The sequence below is a fragment of the Pantherophis guttatus genome, chromosome 7 (genome assembly GCF_059756535.1).
Source record: "Pantherophis guttatus breed Tessera chromosome 7, ASM5975653v1, whole genome shotgun sequence".
Taxonomy (NCBI): domain Eukaryota; kingdom Metazoa; phylum Chordata; class Lepidosauria; order Squamata; family Colubridae; genus Pantherophis; species Pantherophis guttatus.
This window is the reverse complement of record NC_142069.1, coordinates 6,148,473-6,165,912: the sequence shown is the minus strand read 5'-3', so window position 1 is coordinate 6,165,912 and position 17,440 is coordinate 6,148,473. Positions and strand designations below refer to the sequence as shown.

Genomic DNA, 17,440 nt, shown 5'->3' with positions numbered 1-17,440 from the left:
TCACCCCACCCCACCCCACCCTAGAAAAAGGCTACTGTTGCAAATAAAACCAACTTGATGTGTCTCAAAGTCAACAGGAACCACCTTAGCTCAAAGCAGTCTTCATTTAAGGCAAAAAAACATCTAGACATCTTTGGCTGATCTTGAAAAGCTAAGCAGGATTAAATTTAGCAGGCTATATGTAGGAGTAAGCACCCCCCTAGGGCTATAATTTTCCTGGGAGAAACAGATGAATATCTCTGCGCGATCATCAATCTTCTTTTGAAACTTTTAATAAAGTCTTACTTAAAATAATAATCATAAAGAGATGAACTTGATTCAAGGGAGCCTTTACTTCCCCTAATCCTATTTTAAGCAGCTGTCTTATGTCTTAACAATATGGATTTTAAAGTGTGGCGACTTTGCTTTGTCAAGTTTCCTTTTTGCCTGTTTTTGACATCAGGCGAGGCTGGCTGGCTGGCTGGATAATTCCGGGAGTTGAAGTCCACAGTTTTTAAAATTACCAGAGGTTGAAAAAACACTGCTTTGAAACCAACCAGATTATTTGTTGTTGTTAGTTGTGAAGTCTTGTCCGACCCATTGCAACCCCATGGACAACGTTCCTCCAGGCCTTCCTGTCCTCCACCATCCTCTGGAGTCCATTGAAGCTCCCGCCGACTGCTTCAGTGACTCCATCCAGCCACCTCCTTCTCTGCCGTCCCCTTCTTCTTTTGCCCTCCATCGTTCCCAGCATTAGGCTCTTCTCCAGGGAGTCCTTCCTTCTCATTCGGTGGCCAAAGGATTTGAGTTTCCTCTTCAGGATCTGGCCTTCTAAAGAGCAGTCAGGGTTGATCTCCTCTAGGACTGACCGGTTGGATCGCCTTGCAGTCCAAGGGACTCGCAGGAGTCTTCTCCAGCACCAGAGTTCAAAATGAGCTGCATTGGAGCTGCTGCGAAAAGATCATCATGATACAATAAAAGCTCGTTTAAGGCAAAGTGCCAGAGCATCTGAGCTTTTTGTCTTCATTAACAATTAAATTAACTTTCTCTTCCTCTATAGAGATGAGCTAGGCTTCCTCAATTCAAATAACCCTTTTCACCTTCCCATCGTGGTTCTTTCTGGACGTGGCATGGAAGACGGACGTCCTAAACAGAGCTAACGAGAACAGCTAGGAGGAAAAATATATCTAAATTTACTTTTCTCTGTGAAAAGAGTTCGTTTTGCTTAAAATACTACAAGGAATCCCCAACTTAAACTCCACAGACTTGGTTCAGTTCAAAGGACACTTTATAGCCAGACTGTTGCAATATTTTCAGGATCAGACTCAATAAAGATAATAGGAGTTAGAGCTTTAAATATATTTCTTTTTAATTATGATAGGCATTCTATATTCACTGAATATTCAAGGTAGAAGCAACGAGAATGGTGAGGGTGTCTCCTTATATATACAAGGGGTGGAGCTAGGAATGGGAGTGGTAAGTTATGAATACATTAAAGTCCAAAGAATAAGTTAACCTCTGATGTTCCATATATACATTATTTACACATTGGAGAATAAGGCATTTACATCTGACAAATCCCCCTCTAAATGCCGGTTCGTTACACAACACCAATTACATTCTGATTCAGGACAATATAATACATATAATTTAGAAGTTAAATATTTGTGTTGTTTAGAAGGTAAGGGTTTTGTTAATATGTCAGCTAATTGTTCAGAAGTATCGCAATGTATTGCTTTAATGAATCCGTCTTGAGACAGTTGTCTCACATGCTTAAACTTTATATCAATATGCCTGGACCTTTGTCCAATTGCATCGGATCTGGATATTTCAATGGCCGCCTTATTGTCTTCATGCATAATAAATGGTAAGGTGGGTTTCTTCCAAACATCAGTGATCAGATCATTGAACCATACAAGGTTATTTGCAGCCTTGGACAAACAAACATATTCCGCTTCTGTAGTAGAAGTGGCTACTAGTTCTTGTTTACCAGTATACCAGTAAACTGGACAATCATTCAATAGAAAAACATAACCAGAAGTACTCTTTCTGCATGATGTATCACCAGCCCAATCTGCATCAGCATAACAAGTAATTTTTGGTTCTCTGTCATTATTGGGTTCCAACATTAAACAAAAATCTAATGTACCCTTCAGATATCTTAGAATTCTTTTGACAGCTTCCCAATGATACAAGGTTGGTTTACTAACATATCTTGACAATAGATTGAGAGGTAATGCAATATCTGGCCTAGTCCAATTAGATATATAAAGGAGTGAACCTATAACTGATCTGTAAAATGTGTTGTCTTTAAACTCAGGGGAAGATTCATCAGTGTTTCTAAGAAAATCAGTTTGCATAGGGGTGTCACAGGTTTTGGCATTATTTAAGTTACATTTGTTTAGGAGTTCGATGATTTTATCTTTCTGTGTAAGTTTGAATCCCCTTTTAGTTTTGTTAATTTGCACACCAAGGTATTTATTCACTTTACCCAGAGATTTCAGTGAGAAGTGTTCATTTAACTTATTTACAAAGATTTCCCTGCTCTCTTTATGCTTTCCAATGTATAAAATATCGTCCACGTAAATTAATACAAATTCAATATGATCATTACTCTTTTTTACAAAGAAACAATTATCAGCAGTGGTGGCGTTGAAATCCATGGTCTTAAGTACTTTTACCAAGCAATCGTACCATCTTTTGCCGGATTGCTTTAATCCGTACAGACTCTTATTTAATAACCAAATTTCGTTCTTATTAGTGTATTGACTGTGTGGTGCTCTTACATATATTTCCTTATCTAATTTTGCATGTAAGTATGCGGTCTGTATGTCATATTGGAATACGTCCAGATTGAGTGCAGATGCTACTACAAGGGCTGTTTTGACACTCTCTGTTCTCACTGTGGGTGAATATGTATCAGTATAGTCTTCTGGATATTTTTGTGCATAGCCTTGTGCAACTAGTCTAGCCTTGTATAAGGTATTGCCTCCTTCTAAGTTCTTAATTTTATAAATCCACCTGGTACCTATAATTGTTTTATCCTTAGGTGCGATCGCAGGTGTGAATACATTTAATCCTTGTAAACTTTCCATCTCTTTTTCCATAGCTAGTTCCCATTTTTCTCTTTCTTCATGTGGAAGTTTCAATACTTCTTCATATGTATTAGGTGTTATTTGTTCTCCATTCATATGCATTATGTAATCTTTGTATTTATTTGGTATTTGGTTTCTATTGTTTCTAATAGTTCTTTCAGGCTTGCTATGGTTATCATGCAAATATCTAGCTTCCTTTTTTGTTAATGTGTCTGTCTTTATTTTATGCTGACTATTAGTCCAAGTTTTGGTTTTGTTCTTACTTTTGTTAATATTTTGATTTTCTGTTGTTCCTTCCTCGCAAGATATCGTATCTTTACATTTATTAGGAAATATTTCATTAAGGTGCAATTTTGACCAATTGGCCTGTTCATGGAACACAGCTGTTCTGGATACTATAAATTTGTTATTACTATCAATAAATCTGTACCCTTTGGTTCCAGTTTCGTATCCCATGAATCTTAATCTCCTGGATACGTTTTCTCCCTTTCTCCTCAATTGTTTAGGTATGTGTACGTCTGCAGTGACTCCAAATATGTGCATGTGTGATAATTTGGGTTTTCTATTGTACATCACCTCATATGGTGTCTTATTCACAATACTGGACCAGGTTCTATTTTGAGTGTAATTCGAATAATGTAATGCCTCTGACCAAAATTGTTTGCCTAAACCAGCATCCTCTAATGTGCACCTAATCATGGTTTGTAGTTGGTGGTGTGATTTGTTGCACCAGAATCAATAAGCCAATTGTTATTCTCATCCTGCTGTGTTCTGGTGCTGTCTTGTTTATTTAGCCCATTCAGTGACCCAGATTTCCTCTCTTTTGAATTTTCTCTACCCCCTCTACCTTCTTTGTAATTTGGTGGACTTCTATATTTGTGTCTATCTGTGGAAGATTGTCTGTAATTATATTTGCTCCTATATTCTGGCCTATGTCTCTCTCTTGAGACTTTGGGACAGTCTCTTCTACTATGTTCCCTGGATCCACAATTGTAGCATCTAAAGGCCTCATTATGTTTATCTTGAAAGACTACTTTCCTAAAAGGTTTGTGGTCTGTTTGGTTACTGGATCGATTTTTTCTTGAATTGTCTTCTGCTATCAATTTGTTAGATAGACTTTCTATGGATAAATATCCCAAATTAATGGTATCTAAGTGTGACATAAAGCTATCCCATGATGGATCAAGTGAATTGATAATAACACTTTTCATTGTTTGATCTGAAATCACTTCCCCCCTCAATTGTAGCTCAGCTCTTATTTTGTTTAGATTTATCAAATGCTCACTTATAGAAACCCCTGGTTTTACTCTAGAGGAAAAGAAATCCTTAGACATTCTTGTGGTTGTAGCTACGCTATCGCTGTGAAATAGATTAAACATGCATTGAATTATTTCTGATACAGTTAGGTTTGGTTTGATGCTATGATACATTGCAGGAGACACGCTAGATATTATTATGAAAAATGCTCTATGATGTAAACAATCTATTTTTAAAGTCCAAGGTCTTCTTGGAGGGCTAGTTATAAAGAATAGTAAATTTTCTTTCATGAAAATAACCTGAAGCTGTTGATACCACTCTTGTAAATTAATGCCATCAATTCTAAGTTTTGGGAAGTCACTGGGTAAGTTACCTACATTATTCTGTCCATTACTTACAACCTGGGGCAGTCCGTGATCTCTCAAGTGCAGGAAATTACAGAACGGCATTGGGATGCTTGCAATGAGTCTGCGCGGTTCTCTGGCCAGTTCAAGTCCTTCTGGGTCGTCTACGTAGTTTCGCACATGCGCGTTGCTCATTTCTTCTTTGGTGGCGTCGTGGAAGGTTCTCTCCCTTTCAGCTCTCTCGATCCGCTCCTCCTCAGATGAGTCGGTCTCTGGCTCGGTTTTTGGGGTTCTGGTGGTGGCGACGGTTCTTTTCTTCTTTTTGTGTGCGTTGGTATTCGATCTTGTCTGTGGTGTAGGGCGAAATCGGCATGGCTCTCTGGGCTCGGGCGTCGTCGCTTTCGAAGTCAGGATGGGAGCGTGCAGGTCTTGAGTCGCCGGTTTGATTTCTTGCTTCTTCGTAGATGTCTTGGTAATTTTCAGTCTTGGCCCAAAAGCAGCAAAAAGTGTTTTCATTGCTGATTTTACTTGAGATTTTGTTAAATCGTCTTCACTTTCTGATTTTGGATCATCTGAAGAGTTTGAGACTTCTTTCTCACTTTCTTCGTCTGATAGTGTTTTTCGCGCCAGAAATTTTGAACTGAGCGTTTTGATTGGCTCTGCTCCATTCTCTTTTGAAGTTCGTTGAAACCAAGATGGCTGCCATTCAAAATTTCGCGCGGGATCACATCTTTTCTTTTTAACAACTATTTTCTCAGTAGTCATCTCACTTACGGTTTTTTGATCTTTGGGTTTTTCTTTAATGACGTTTTTTTCTCTCGCTGCTCCGCTGTTCTTCAGCATCTCCTGGAGGTCCGCGATGAGACTTTCATCATTCTTTTGGCTTTTTAGTATCTTTAATATCTCTGACCTGAGTTCGTTATTTTCTATTTCGATTTCTTTCTGGTCATTATTTTCACTCATTAGTTCTTCTTCTTCAGTGGTGTATTCTTCGGATTCTCTCGAAATCGCATTGGTGGATTCGTTGATCATCTCTTGATCAGTTTCTATTTCTTTGCTGTAGGCCCTGGTGTTGGGCCTATCTTTCTTGGACATTTTTAATTACTTATTGAGTCAATTAACCATCCTCTGCTACCAGATTGTTGCAATATTTTCAGGATCAGACTCAATAAAGATAATAGGAGTTAGAGCTTTAAATATATTTCTTTTTAATTATGATAGGCATTCTATATTCACTGAATATTCAAGGTAGAAGCAACGAGAATGGTGAGGGTGTCTCCTTATATATACAAGGGGTGGAGCTAGGAATGGGAGTGGTAAGTTATGAATACATTAAAGTCCAAAGAATAAGTTAACCTCTGATGTTCCATATATACATTATTTACACATTGGAGAATAAGGCATTTACATCTGACACAGACGTTTATGAAAAGTTGCAAATATAAAGGTTTAATACTCAACTTACAACAATTCATTTAGTGACCATTCGATTAGTGGTGCGGTGACCTAGAGGCGGAGCTCTCGCCTCACAATCAGGAGGCTGTGAGTTTGATCCTAGGTAGAGGCAGATATTTCTCTCTCTGGGCACAATGAGAATATATCTGCTGAACAAAACTCCGCATTGGAGACAGGAAAGGCATCCGGCCAGTAAACACTCAGCTCCATTCTCAGTTGCCCAGACTCCACCCTGCAAGGGATTATGGGATCGTTAAAAGAAGATGTTTTAGTGACCATTCGAAGATATGCCAGCACTGAGAAAAGTGACTTATGACCTTTTTTCATGTTTATGACCATTGCAGCATTCTCCCGTGGTCACGTGATCAAAATTCAGATGCTCAGCAACTCACTCATACTTATGATGATTGTAATGTCCCGGGGATCATGGGATCACCTTTTGCAACCTTCTGACAAGCAAGGTTTGAGGAGGCCAGATTCAATTAACAACCAAATTAGCAACTGCAGTGATGTGCTTCACACAACGGTGGCAAGGAAGGTCATAAAATGGGGCAAAACTCATTTAACAGGTGTCTCACTTAGCGACAGATATTGGGCTCAGTTGTGGTCATTAAGTCGAGGATTACTCGTATGCAGGATCATTAAATGTATCCAGCTGGTTTAATCAGCCAGCGGGAATTCCCGGTGTGTTTTTTTACTGCAGAAATCTCTTCCCTGAAGACTGTGTCTGAATGGCGGACAGTCCTAAACACGACTCTGACCAAGGCAGAAAAATGTTCCCTTCCCATGGAAGTGTTTAAGGTAAACCTTAGTAAACCCTGATTTCTTCTGAATAAACCATTATTTCTTCTTTGAACCATTTGACTCGCTGCCCTACCATCCTTCTTTTTTTAGATTTGAATCAAGCAAGGGGGAATTTAGCATCGGGAATGGTAGATATTCCTTTTTAAAGCTTTCTTTTAATCTCTCTCTTTCTTCCTCTCTCTTCCTCCCTCTTTTTCTCTTTCTCTCTCTCTCTTACACCCACAAACACGTACAGAGGGTCCAACCTTGGCACCTTTAAGACCTGTGGACTTCAACTCCCAGAATTCCCAGCCAGCATGGGAGTTGAAGTCCAGTTGAATCCTGGGAATTGAAGTCCACAGGTCTTAAAAGTGCCAAGGTTGGACAGTTCTGCTCTAATTAATATTGAGTATTTAATCAGTTCAGTAAATGAACAGTAGTCTATATATCAGTGGTGGGATTCAAATAATTCAACAAACGGTTCTCTGCCCTAATAACCGGCTGGATGGACGTGGCCAAGGGGTGTGACTCTGCCTCCTACACCCCCCTGGGGGCAAAAATGGGCCGTGGGGGGGCACGCCCCCCTCACACCCCGTTTTGGGCCTAGTAGGCCTCCCTGCAGCCTCCCAGGAGCAAAAACGGCGCCGGGGGGGGGGCACCACAGCTCATGGCTCATGAATTAATTAGGGCATCTTTTGGAAACTTCACACCCTCCTGCACCCGTTTTGGACCTAGTAGGCCTCCCTGCAGCCTCCCGGGAGCAAAAACGGCGGCCAGTAGGGGGGGGGCACCACATCCCTCCCGCACCCATTTTGTGCCTAGGAGGCCTCCCTGCACTTACCTGGGAGCCAAAATGGGGTGCATGGAGACTCCTGGGAGAGGCGGAGCCAGCCAGCAATTTAACTACCAGTTCGCTTGAACCGGCCCGAACCGGCTGAATCCCACCACTGTCTATATTGTTTGCACGTGCAGGATAGGGACGAATGTCCTATGCCTTTTCCTACCTGACAGTTCCCTAAGGTTGCATCTCTTCCCCATCATCTCACCTGGGCTTCCTCACGTAGCAATACATGCAGGAACCCTAGGAAAAATGGAGCAAAATGCTAATAAATGAAGCTTAGCGTTGATAGTCCTCGAGTTACAACCGTTTGTTCAGTGACCCTCCGAAGTTGCAACTTACGACCCGTTTTCACATGACCATTGCAGCATCTCCCATGGTTACGTGAGCAAAGCTCGGATGCTTGGAAGCTGACATGTATTTAGGATGGTTGCAGCTTCCCAGGGCCACATGATCGCCACTTCTCAGTCTTGCTTCCGAACAAGGGGAAACCAGATTCACTTAGTGACCGAAAAAGATTGATTTAACCACTGTGACGATTCCCCTAACTCAGGGGTCAGCAACCCGTGGCTCTGGAGCCGCATGTGGCTCTTTCATCCCTCTGCTGCGGCTCCCTGTGGTCGGTTGGCTCCACAATTGATAGGGCTTTTGGTTAGGACAGGCAGAGGAAAAAGGATGCCACGCTAGGAAGAGACTCTATGGTGGGGGAACCGGACTTCCGGTCGGCTCCAGAATTGAATGGGGGACTTCCGGTGGTTCTTTGAGTATTTAAGGTTGCTGGCCCCTGCCCTAATGTGGCAAGTAAAGTCGTAAAATAGGACAAAACTCTCTTCACCCCTGTCTTGCTTAGCAGTGGAAATTTTGTGCTCCATGGCGGTCGTAAGTCGAGGACCACCTGAGTAGGCTGTCCCTAGCAGGATGGACCAAAGTCTCAGCCGGGATGCCAAGTTCACCGCTTGTTTTTCCCAGGATCACGCCGATTTGAGGAACCACTCGTTCACGGCGGGGATGAAGTTGGAAGCAGTGGATCCGCAAGAACCAGCCACGATTTGCCCGGCTACTATAACTAAGGTGAGGAATCCAAAATGGGATTGAGAATTAAAGCCAGATCGTCCACAGCCAAGGGAAAGCATGAGGGTTTGAGGTCTACTAGGGGTGCTCCAGAGCAGGGGTCCCCAACCTTTCGGACCTCAAGGACCACTAAATTCATAATTTTAAATCCTGCGGACCACTAAGATGATCTGCCTAATGACTGGCTGGGTGGGCGTGGCTAGGTGGTCATGTGACTGGGTGGGTATAGCCAACTTGATGTCACTCATGTCAAGGGGCGCCTCGCTGGCCTCTACTCGCCCCTCCCCTCCCAGCCACTCCTTGCCTGCCTGCCCAGGCTCCTTAGGGTCCCAACAGGAAGCAGTTGTTAGAGCTAAGCAGCCACCATGAGAAAGAGTTGGCAAAACAGCTCAGTTCAAATTGGATCTGATTGAGAAGGAGACTCAGCAGAAGCACCTCACTGAGGACTAGGAGCATAGGCTTTCCAAGCAGAGGGAAGACCTGCGGGAATACAAGGCCAGGTACCGGCGCCTGTAAACTCAGCGAGCTGAGATGGTCAGCCAGTTCCAGGCCATGATGCAGTCCCACTGGAACGAGGCCCTCCGGCTCTTCGCCACCAGCAGCACTTCCCTCCAGTCTTTGCCCAACGCCCCACACCAGGAGGCTGAAGCAGACCCCAAGTCAGAATTTCTGTCCCCCTCCGACCCACACAAAAAGACCCCGAAGGGGGAGACTCTCTGCAGCAACACAAACGTTCATTGTACATATCCGGCCCAGGGGGCATAGTTTGAGACCCCTGATTTTGTGCAATATTTTTAAAAAATGCAAATAATTTTTCTGCAGAGCACCAAAATTTTCTCACGGACCACCAGTTGGTGATCGCTGTTCCAGAGGCAACATAGATTTGTTCCATCCATCCATCCATGATTTGACTTTTTGTTGTGACCCCTGCTCTGAGTTTACCTCTAGACACCTTAAAAGTGTCTCTTGAGTAGCATGGTGGAGTTTGGAGGAAATTCTGGAAATTTTCCTTTCTCATGCAACCTCAATGCAGGCAGTCCTCGACTTACAACGATTCATATAACGACCGTCTGACGTTACAACAGCACTGAAAAAAGGCACTCGTGGCCATTTTTCACACTTACGACCGTTGCAGCTTACCTGATCAAAATTTGTCACGGGCCAAAAATATTCATAGGAATACATTAATTCATTTAACAACCTCTGTATTCACTGCAGCGTTTGCTTAACGACTACCACAAAAAAAGGGTCGTAAAATAGGGTCTGGAAATGGGAGGGCCTCGACTTACGACAGTCATGACTTAAGATGGAAATTCCAGGCTCCATTATGTCTTATGAATTAAATCTGGCTGGGTGACTTTGGGCCAATTACTATCTCTCAGCCCAACCCACCTCACAGGTTTGCTGAGGGAAAAATAGGAGAAGGAAGGGTTGTGTGGTGTTCACTGCCTGGAGATTTATAAAATAATAATAATACAGATGGGATATAAATAAATAGAGATGAGAGTCAGTTTGGTCTAGTGGTTAAGGCACCAGTTTAGAAAGCAGGAGTCCGTGAGTTCATGTCCCGCCCTCACCATAAACCAGCTGGGTGACTAAGCCAATCACCAGGAGGCTGTGAGTTCTAGTCCTGCCTTAGGCACAAAAGGCAGCTGGGTGACTTTGGGCCAATCACCAGGAGGCTGTGAGTTCTAGTCCCGCCTTAGGTACGAAAGGCAGCTGGGTGACTTTGGGCCAATCACCAGGAGACTGTGAGTTCTAGTCCTGCCTTAGGCACGAAAGGCAGCTGGGTGACTTTGGGCCAATCACCAGGAGGTTGTGAGTTCTAGTCCTGCCTTAGGCAGGAAAGTCAGCTGGGTGACTTTGGGCCAATCACCAGGAGACTGTGAGTTCTAGTCCCGCCTTAGGCACGAAAGCCGGCTAGATGACTTTGGGCCAACCTCTAGGAGGCTGTGAGTTCTAGTCCTGCCTTAGGCACGAAAGGCAGCTGGGTGACTTTGGGCCAATCACCAGGAGACTGTGAGTTCTAGTCCCGCCTTAGGCACAAAAGCCGGCTAGATGACTTTGGGCCAACCTCCAGGAGGCTGTGAGTTCTAGTCCTGCCTTAGGCATGAAAGGCAGCTGGGTGAGACTTTGGGCCAATCACCAGGAGACTGTGAGTTCTAGTCCTGCCTTAGGCACAAAAGCCGGCTAGATGACTTTGGGCCAACCTCTAGGAGGCTATGAGTTCTAGTCCTGCCTTAGGCACGAAAGGCAGCTGGGTGACTTTGGGCCAATCACCAGGAGACTGTGAGTTCTAGTCCCGCCTTAGATACGAAAGCCGGCTAGATGACTTTGGGCCAATCTCCAGGAAGCTGTGAGTTCTAGTCCTGCCTTAGGGAAAAAAAGCAGCTGGGTGACTTTGGGCCAATCCTTCTCCCTCAGCCCAACCCACCTCACAAGGAGGTTGTTGTGAGGAAAATAGGAGAAGGAAAATACGTTGGATATAGTTTCAGCCTTGAATTATTTCCAAAAATAATAAAAGAGGGCTACAAATAAACAAATAAATAAGCAAACAAACAATCTTCTCCACTTGCTTCCCTATAGGTTTTCAACCACCATTTCGTGCAAGTCACTCTGGACGATCTCCGTCCCGAACCATGCAACACGTCGATGCTTTGCCACGCCGATTCCTTGGGCCTCCTGCCAGTGCAGTGGTGCCTTAAAAATGGAGTCCATCTCACCCCTCCCAAAGGTTTGTCTCGGCATTGCAGAATGGTGCCTGGATTTGGGTGGTTTGCATAATCAGTGGAACGACTTGCCACCAGAAATTGTGGAGGCTTTTAAGAAGAGATTGAATGACCATTTATCCAGAATGGTATGTAGGGCAGGAGTGTCAAACTCGATGTCATTGAGGACCGCATCAGGGTTGTGTTTGACCTTGGGGGAGTGGACGGGGTGGGCATGGCCAGCTCGACATCACTCGTTTTGGGGGCACCTCTGGTGGTGGCCAAGTGCTAAGGCAGGACTTCCCTCAGATCCTCCCTCCTTCTCATTATAATCTTCCTTCCTTCCTTCCTTCCTTCCCTCCCTCCTTCCTGTTCTGACCTAAGCTTCCTGAGTCAGTAAAACACACAAGTAGTCCCAAAAACCTGTTTTATTTTAACAGCTGTGAATTCTGTTCATTCACAGATGAGTCCCAAATAGTTGTAAAGAGTCCTTCGGGATAAGGCTGACAATCACCCACCTTTATCTCTCTTGACACGCTGCCAAAGACCTAATTGGCAAAGCCACACGGAGTCCAGAATCAAACAGAGCTTCCGACTTTAAACTGAACAGAATTAACAACGTTGCTTCCTGCAAAGGCCCACGTGCCTTTCCTCCTCTATTAAGTCTTATGGGAGGGGCCAATCATCTCCAAGCCTTACTCCTGAGTCGTCCCTTTAGTTTTAGCTATTCTTGCCTTCTGGCAGCTCTGCACATGTGCGCACTGGGAACAGGCTCCCACTGTTCCTCTGCCTCGCTGGAGCCAGCCACGATCCTCCCTGAGTAACTTTGTCCAAGTTTCTTACTTTCTTGAGCTTTATGTATCTCAGAGGGCTGTTATAAAGCTAAAATGGCAGAGGAGTGACAGAGAGACTAGACTAGAGTAGACTAGAATAGACTAGAATAGACTAGAATAGAATAGCAGAGTTGGAAGGGACCTTGGAGGTCTTCTAGTCCAACCCCCTGCTCAGGCAGGAAACCTGTACCATTTCACAGTCCTTGGCTTCTTGTCTGCAAAGCTTAATCTTTAGACGAATATAAAAACCATCGATGTTGCCACATTGGATCAGCAAACTCCTGATAAGGCTTCTAGCTTCTAAGGGAATTTCTTCTTCTTGTTCCAAGACACGGCTAAAATAGATTAATAATTGGGGAGTGACGTACACATTGTTTTTAATGTACACATTAATGTATGGTTAGAAGAGCTGTTTAGATTCCCTAAGGAGAAAAAAAAAGATGTGTTTTATTTGATGCCAGCCAGCAAATTAATATCCATTAATTTCCCACCATATGAAAGCACTCCGTTGACACTATTTATATTGTCGTCAGCTAGAGTTATAGGCTTCTTTTTCTTTAAGCGTTCACAGCTGTGGGGCGGATTTCTCTCTCTTTGCTTGGAGACTGGCAAATTTCTGCATTGGTGTTGTGTATTTGTGTGGGGCACCTTGCTTTTTGCTGCGGGCTTCATTCCAACGAGTGCAATTTCCGAAGCGATTAAATATTTAATATGTGAAAGCAGGGGATGCATAGGCCCAAATTGGAGGCAGGCCATGCAGAAATTCAAGAGGGAGATTTCAATTCAGCGGGCGAGGAAACAGACTGTGAAGGAGACATGTCCCTTTCCCCACCCAAAATGGACAAATTTGTCTGCTTTGCAGTACACAGAATATATAAACCCTCAGCAAACAATGAAGAACGTGTGATGCTTTTACAGTTTTTTTGTCTGGTCAAGGCTGAGCCTGTTCTGACCTAAGCTTCCTTAGAAAGGATAAAGCACAATCTTAGTCCCGTAAAACCTCTTTTATTTATACGACTGTAAATTACTTTCATTTACAGTCCGCAAGGCTTGATAAACAGTCTTTCAGAGGAAGGTTATCAACACCCACCTATCTCACGTGGAACGCTGCCAGAGAGCTAATTTCCAGACGCAGGGCAAGGCCAAACTTGGCACAGAGTCACAAACAGAAGTTTCCAATCTTGAATCAGTCAGATGAACTAATTGCTTCCTGCAAAAGCGCATGTCCCATTCGCTCTTCTTTTATGTCTTATGGGAGGGGCCAATCATCTCCAAGCCTTACTCCCAAGTCGACCTTGTTTCTTAATTGTTCTTGTTGTCTGGCAGCTCTGCGCATGCACACATTGGGAACAGGCTCTCGCTGTTCTTCTGCCTCGCTGCTGTCAGATTCTGGAGGCTGCACAAAACTATCAGATGGCCTCGGCCCCCTCTCTGCCTCCGATGCAGAGCCCTCCTCTGAGCTTTCCCCAGCCCCCAGGACTGGCCCAAGTTCCTCCCCAACCTCCTCACTGCCTGACCTCTGCTGGCCACCGGTGGGCCACAACAGAGCCATCTTTTTGTGGATAGAGAGTGCCCAGCATTTTCCTAAGAGGTTCCTAAGAGGTGCAGAATTAAAGCATAATTAGGCAGAAGTATAACTCAGAGTGGGTTTGGTCTAGTGGTGAAGGCATCAGGCTAGAACAGGGGTCATCAACCTGCGGCTCTGGAGCTGCATGTGGCTCTTTCACCCCTCTGCTGTGGCTCCCTGTCACTCAAAATATGCGTCACAACTGCCAATGTGCGACACCCGCCGACACGGGTGAGCTTTTCAACCTCTGGTAGGCCAACCATGGATAAGTCCAAGAAAAGAAAAGTTTCAGAAGAAAACAGAACGTTTAATTCAACTACAGATGCTAGTTTTGTGGCTGCTCAAGAAATAGTCAGGCACGGAAAGGGTTTTTGTGGCTCCCGGTGTTTTCTTTTCTGTGGGAAACTGGTCCAAATGGCTCTTTGAGTGTTTAAGGTTGCAGACCCCTGGGCTAGAAGCTAGGAGAAGTAAGTTCTAGCTCTGCCTTAGCCATGAAAGCTGGCTGGGTGACTTTGGACCAATCATTATGAGGCAACTGATTGACAGTTAAATAGATCCTCAAAACACAAATTGAAAGAAAGAGAAAACGCACAGTAATAGTTCAACCGATGCAGCTCCCAAAAACTCCAACTAGAATTGAGGGAGATTTCGCCTTGATTTACATTTATGTTGATGCCGCTTAACATCGCATTCAGCTTTTTTGCCGCCACAGTACAATGCTGGCTGCCATCCACCGAGCCATTGCAAACAACAATAACAACAATCATATAGGTTGGGTGATGTTTAAAAGCTTCTGAATTGTGTATATTGGCACAGCTCATCCGATTCCTGTAAACTCTAGTTAGCGAAGGACTCTAACCAAAATTTGAGCGGGCTGAGGTAAATTTTCTCAGATAGTTGTGTTATTCTTGAGGGTGGGGTACCATCGGGCTGTCCACTTCTGTCTTCACCCGAACAAAATGAGAGAAAATAATTTTTTGTTTGTTTCCTGGGATTTCCTGCAGGTTATTCTAATCTGGATTTTGACTGGGCGGATTACCAGAAGCAGTGTGGAGTGGAGGCAGCTCCTGAGGGCTGCTTCAGAAATGTAAGATCTGGTTTTCTTTTCACTGCATCGTGATCTTTCTCATCCCGTGCCCATTGCCATTAATGATCCTACACCAGTGGTGGGATTCAGCCGGTTCTGTCCGGTTCGTGCAAACAGGTAGCGGTGACTGCGGGAGGCTCCGCCCACCCACCCGGACATAATGCCGACTGCTGCTCATGCGCAGAGTCGGTGCGTGTGAGCGTAGCCAGCACATGTGCACGTGTGCTCACATTTGTGTACTGGTAGGGAAGGTAAGTGAATCCTACCTCTGTCCTACACCTTCGTTGTATGTATTTTTACCCAAAGAAAAATCACTTTTGTAGAAAGTTAAGGTCAAAGAGGTTGGGGTCACAGCACTCCTTCCTTCCTTCCTCCTCCCTCCCCTATTTCTTTCTTTCTTTCTTTCCTTCCTCCCTCCCTCTGTTTCTCCTTTTCCTTCCTCCTCCCTCCTCTATTTCTTTCTTTCCTTCCTTCCTTCCTCCTCTATTTCTCCTCTTCCTTCCTCCTTCCTTCTCTCTCTTTCCTTCCTTCCTCCTTTCCTCTATTTCTTCTCTTCCTTCCTCCTCCCTCCCCTATTTCTTTCTTTCCTTCCTTCCTTCCTCCTCTATTTCTCCTCTTTCTTCCTCCTTCCTCCTCTCTTTCTTTCCTTCCTTCCTCCTTTCCTCTATTTCTTGTCTTCCTTCCTCCTCCCTCCCCTATTTCCTCCCACCCTCCCTGCCTCCCTCTCTCCCTCTTTCTTTCCTTCCCAGGTCCCTTCTAACCCTGTTGTTTTATGTTCTATTTTTGTTTTCTGTTTATCCCATTCAGGCTTCCTGTAACCGAGCTTTTATGAAAAACATGATGCTTGAAGCAGTGAACCCCCAGAATCCGGCCGCAATCTGCGTGGCATCTGTCACTTCCATAAAAGGCCGGCTAATGTGGCTGTCTTTTGAAGGTACGTTACAAAACTGCCTACAAGGCAAATCCTACCCTACTTGACTCCTGCTGACCTCCTGAAACTAACTAACTTACTTTCTTTCTTTCTTTCTTTCTTTCTTTCTTTCTTTCTTTCTTTCTTTCTTTCTTTCTTCTCTCTCTCTCTTTCTTTCCTTCCTTCCTTCCTTCCTTCCTTCCTTCCTTCCTTCCTTCCTTCCTTCATACAGGCATGCATAGCTTCTTTCTGTAAATTTTATTTATTCATTCTCCAATGAGCTCCAATAAGCCACTAGATATATTTATACATTTAATTTTTTATTAAATTTATATACTACCTAACTCCTTGATAAGGCGACTTTTAAACATATATATTCCCTTTTAAACAAAACACTAAGCATGTATTCCCTTTGGAGCAAATTCAAGTTGCTTTTTTAAAAATTCAGCGTTCTGGTTTCTGTTTATTGTGTTAGATGGGTGCTTGTGAAGCCTGACAACTTGGAAGCAGTGTGTACTTCAATTCCTGGAATTACCCAACCAACATGCTGATAGGAGGAATTCTGGGAGTTGACGTCCTCACCTCTTCCGAGTTGCTGGGTTTGAAAAACTGTGATGGCGAACAGAGTTTCCGGCCTCTGGAGAGCCTCCGGGGTGGGGAGGTGAGGAAGGCTCGTTTTTCGCTCTCCCCAGGCTCCAGAGCCTTTCTAGGAGCCTGGAGAGGGCGAAAATGGCCTTCCCCAACTCTCTGGAGGCTCTCCAGAGGCCGGAAATGGCCCATTTCCCAACTTCCAGTCCCACCGGAAGTCCTGTGGCCTACCGTGCCATCACATGCCAAAAGTGGGGGGAGTGCAGGGGGGGCACGCGCATGTGCGTGGGGCGGGGCACATGGAATTATGGGTGTGGGCATGTGCGTGCGCAACCCTCCCCCCCACGCTCTCCCCACTTTTGGCACTTGATGGCAAAAGGGTTAGCCCTCACTGCTGTAGTAGATCATGCATTCATTCATTCATTCCATTTCTATGGCCACCCAACTCAACCATGTGACTCAGAAATTAACGAAGCACATTTAAAACTGGAGAGGACGGATTCTTCTCCCTGCGTGTATGCATCTGTGCTTGTTCTTTTCTTTTTGCCACCACACTGCTGCTTTTCTGGCGTTTCTAATGCATTCTAATGCATCAATAGGTCTACCTCACGCACCTGCTTCCGAATATATAGTCGATGTGGAATCGATGGACATCTTCCCTGTGGGCTGGTGCGAAGCAAATGGTTATAAGCTCTTGGCACCGCATAAATACCCCGGTAGGTACCCGGTAGAGTAAATTTCGATTGCTAAGTTTTGCAATAATCATTCAGTTATTTGGCCTTTTCCAGGACTACGGGTAGTCCTCGGCTTACGACCGTAATGGAGCTCCAAATTTCCATTGCTAAGCGAGACAGTTGTTAAGTGAATTTTGCCCCATTTTACAACCTTCCTTGCCACAGTCGTTAAGTGAATCCCTAAGGTTGTT

The 17,440-nt window shown here is 44.3% G+C and overlaps 1 protein-coding gene across 8 annotated transcripts in view; it reads left to right on the top strand.

Moving 5' to 3' along the window:
* The window catches only part of SFMBT2 (Scm like with four mbt domains 2), a 60,521-nt gene that overhangs the window by 21,616 nt on the left and 21,465 nt on the right, over positions 1–17,440 (top strand). For all 8 annotated transcript variants that reach the window (XR_015728836.1, XM_087873585.1, XM_087873588.1 and 5 more), the window contains exons 7-12: positions 6,834–6,931; positions 8,721–8,822; positions 11,409–11,556; positions 14,935–15,017; positions 15,825–15,951; positions 17,115–17,231. Coding sequence is in view for 7 of the 8 variants with exons in the window: in XM_087873585.1 (XP_087729711.1) it covers positions 6,834–6,931; positions 8,721–8,822; positions 11,409–11,556; positions 14,935–15,017; positions 15,825–15,951; positions 17,115–17,231 (675 nt within the window). In the remaining variant the exon portion in view is untranslated. The remainder of the gene's footprint in view (positions 1–6,833; positions 6,932–8,720; positions 8,823–11,408; positions 11,557–14,934; positions 15,018–15,824; positions 15,952–17,114; positions 17,232–17,440) is intronic.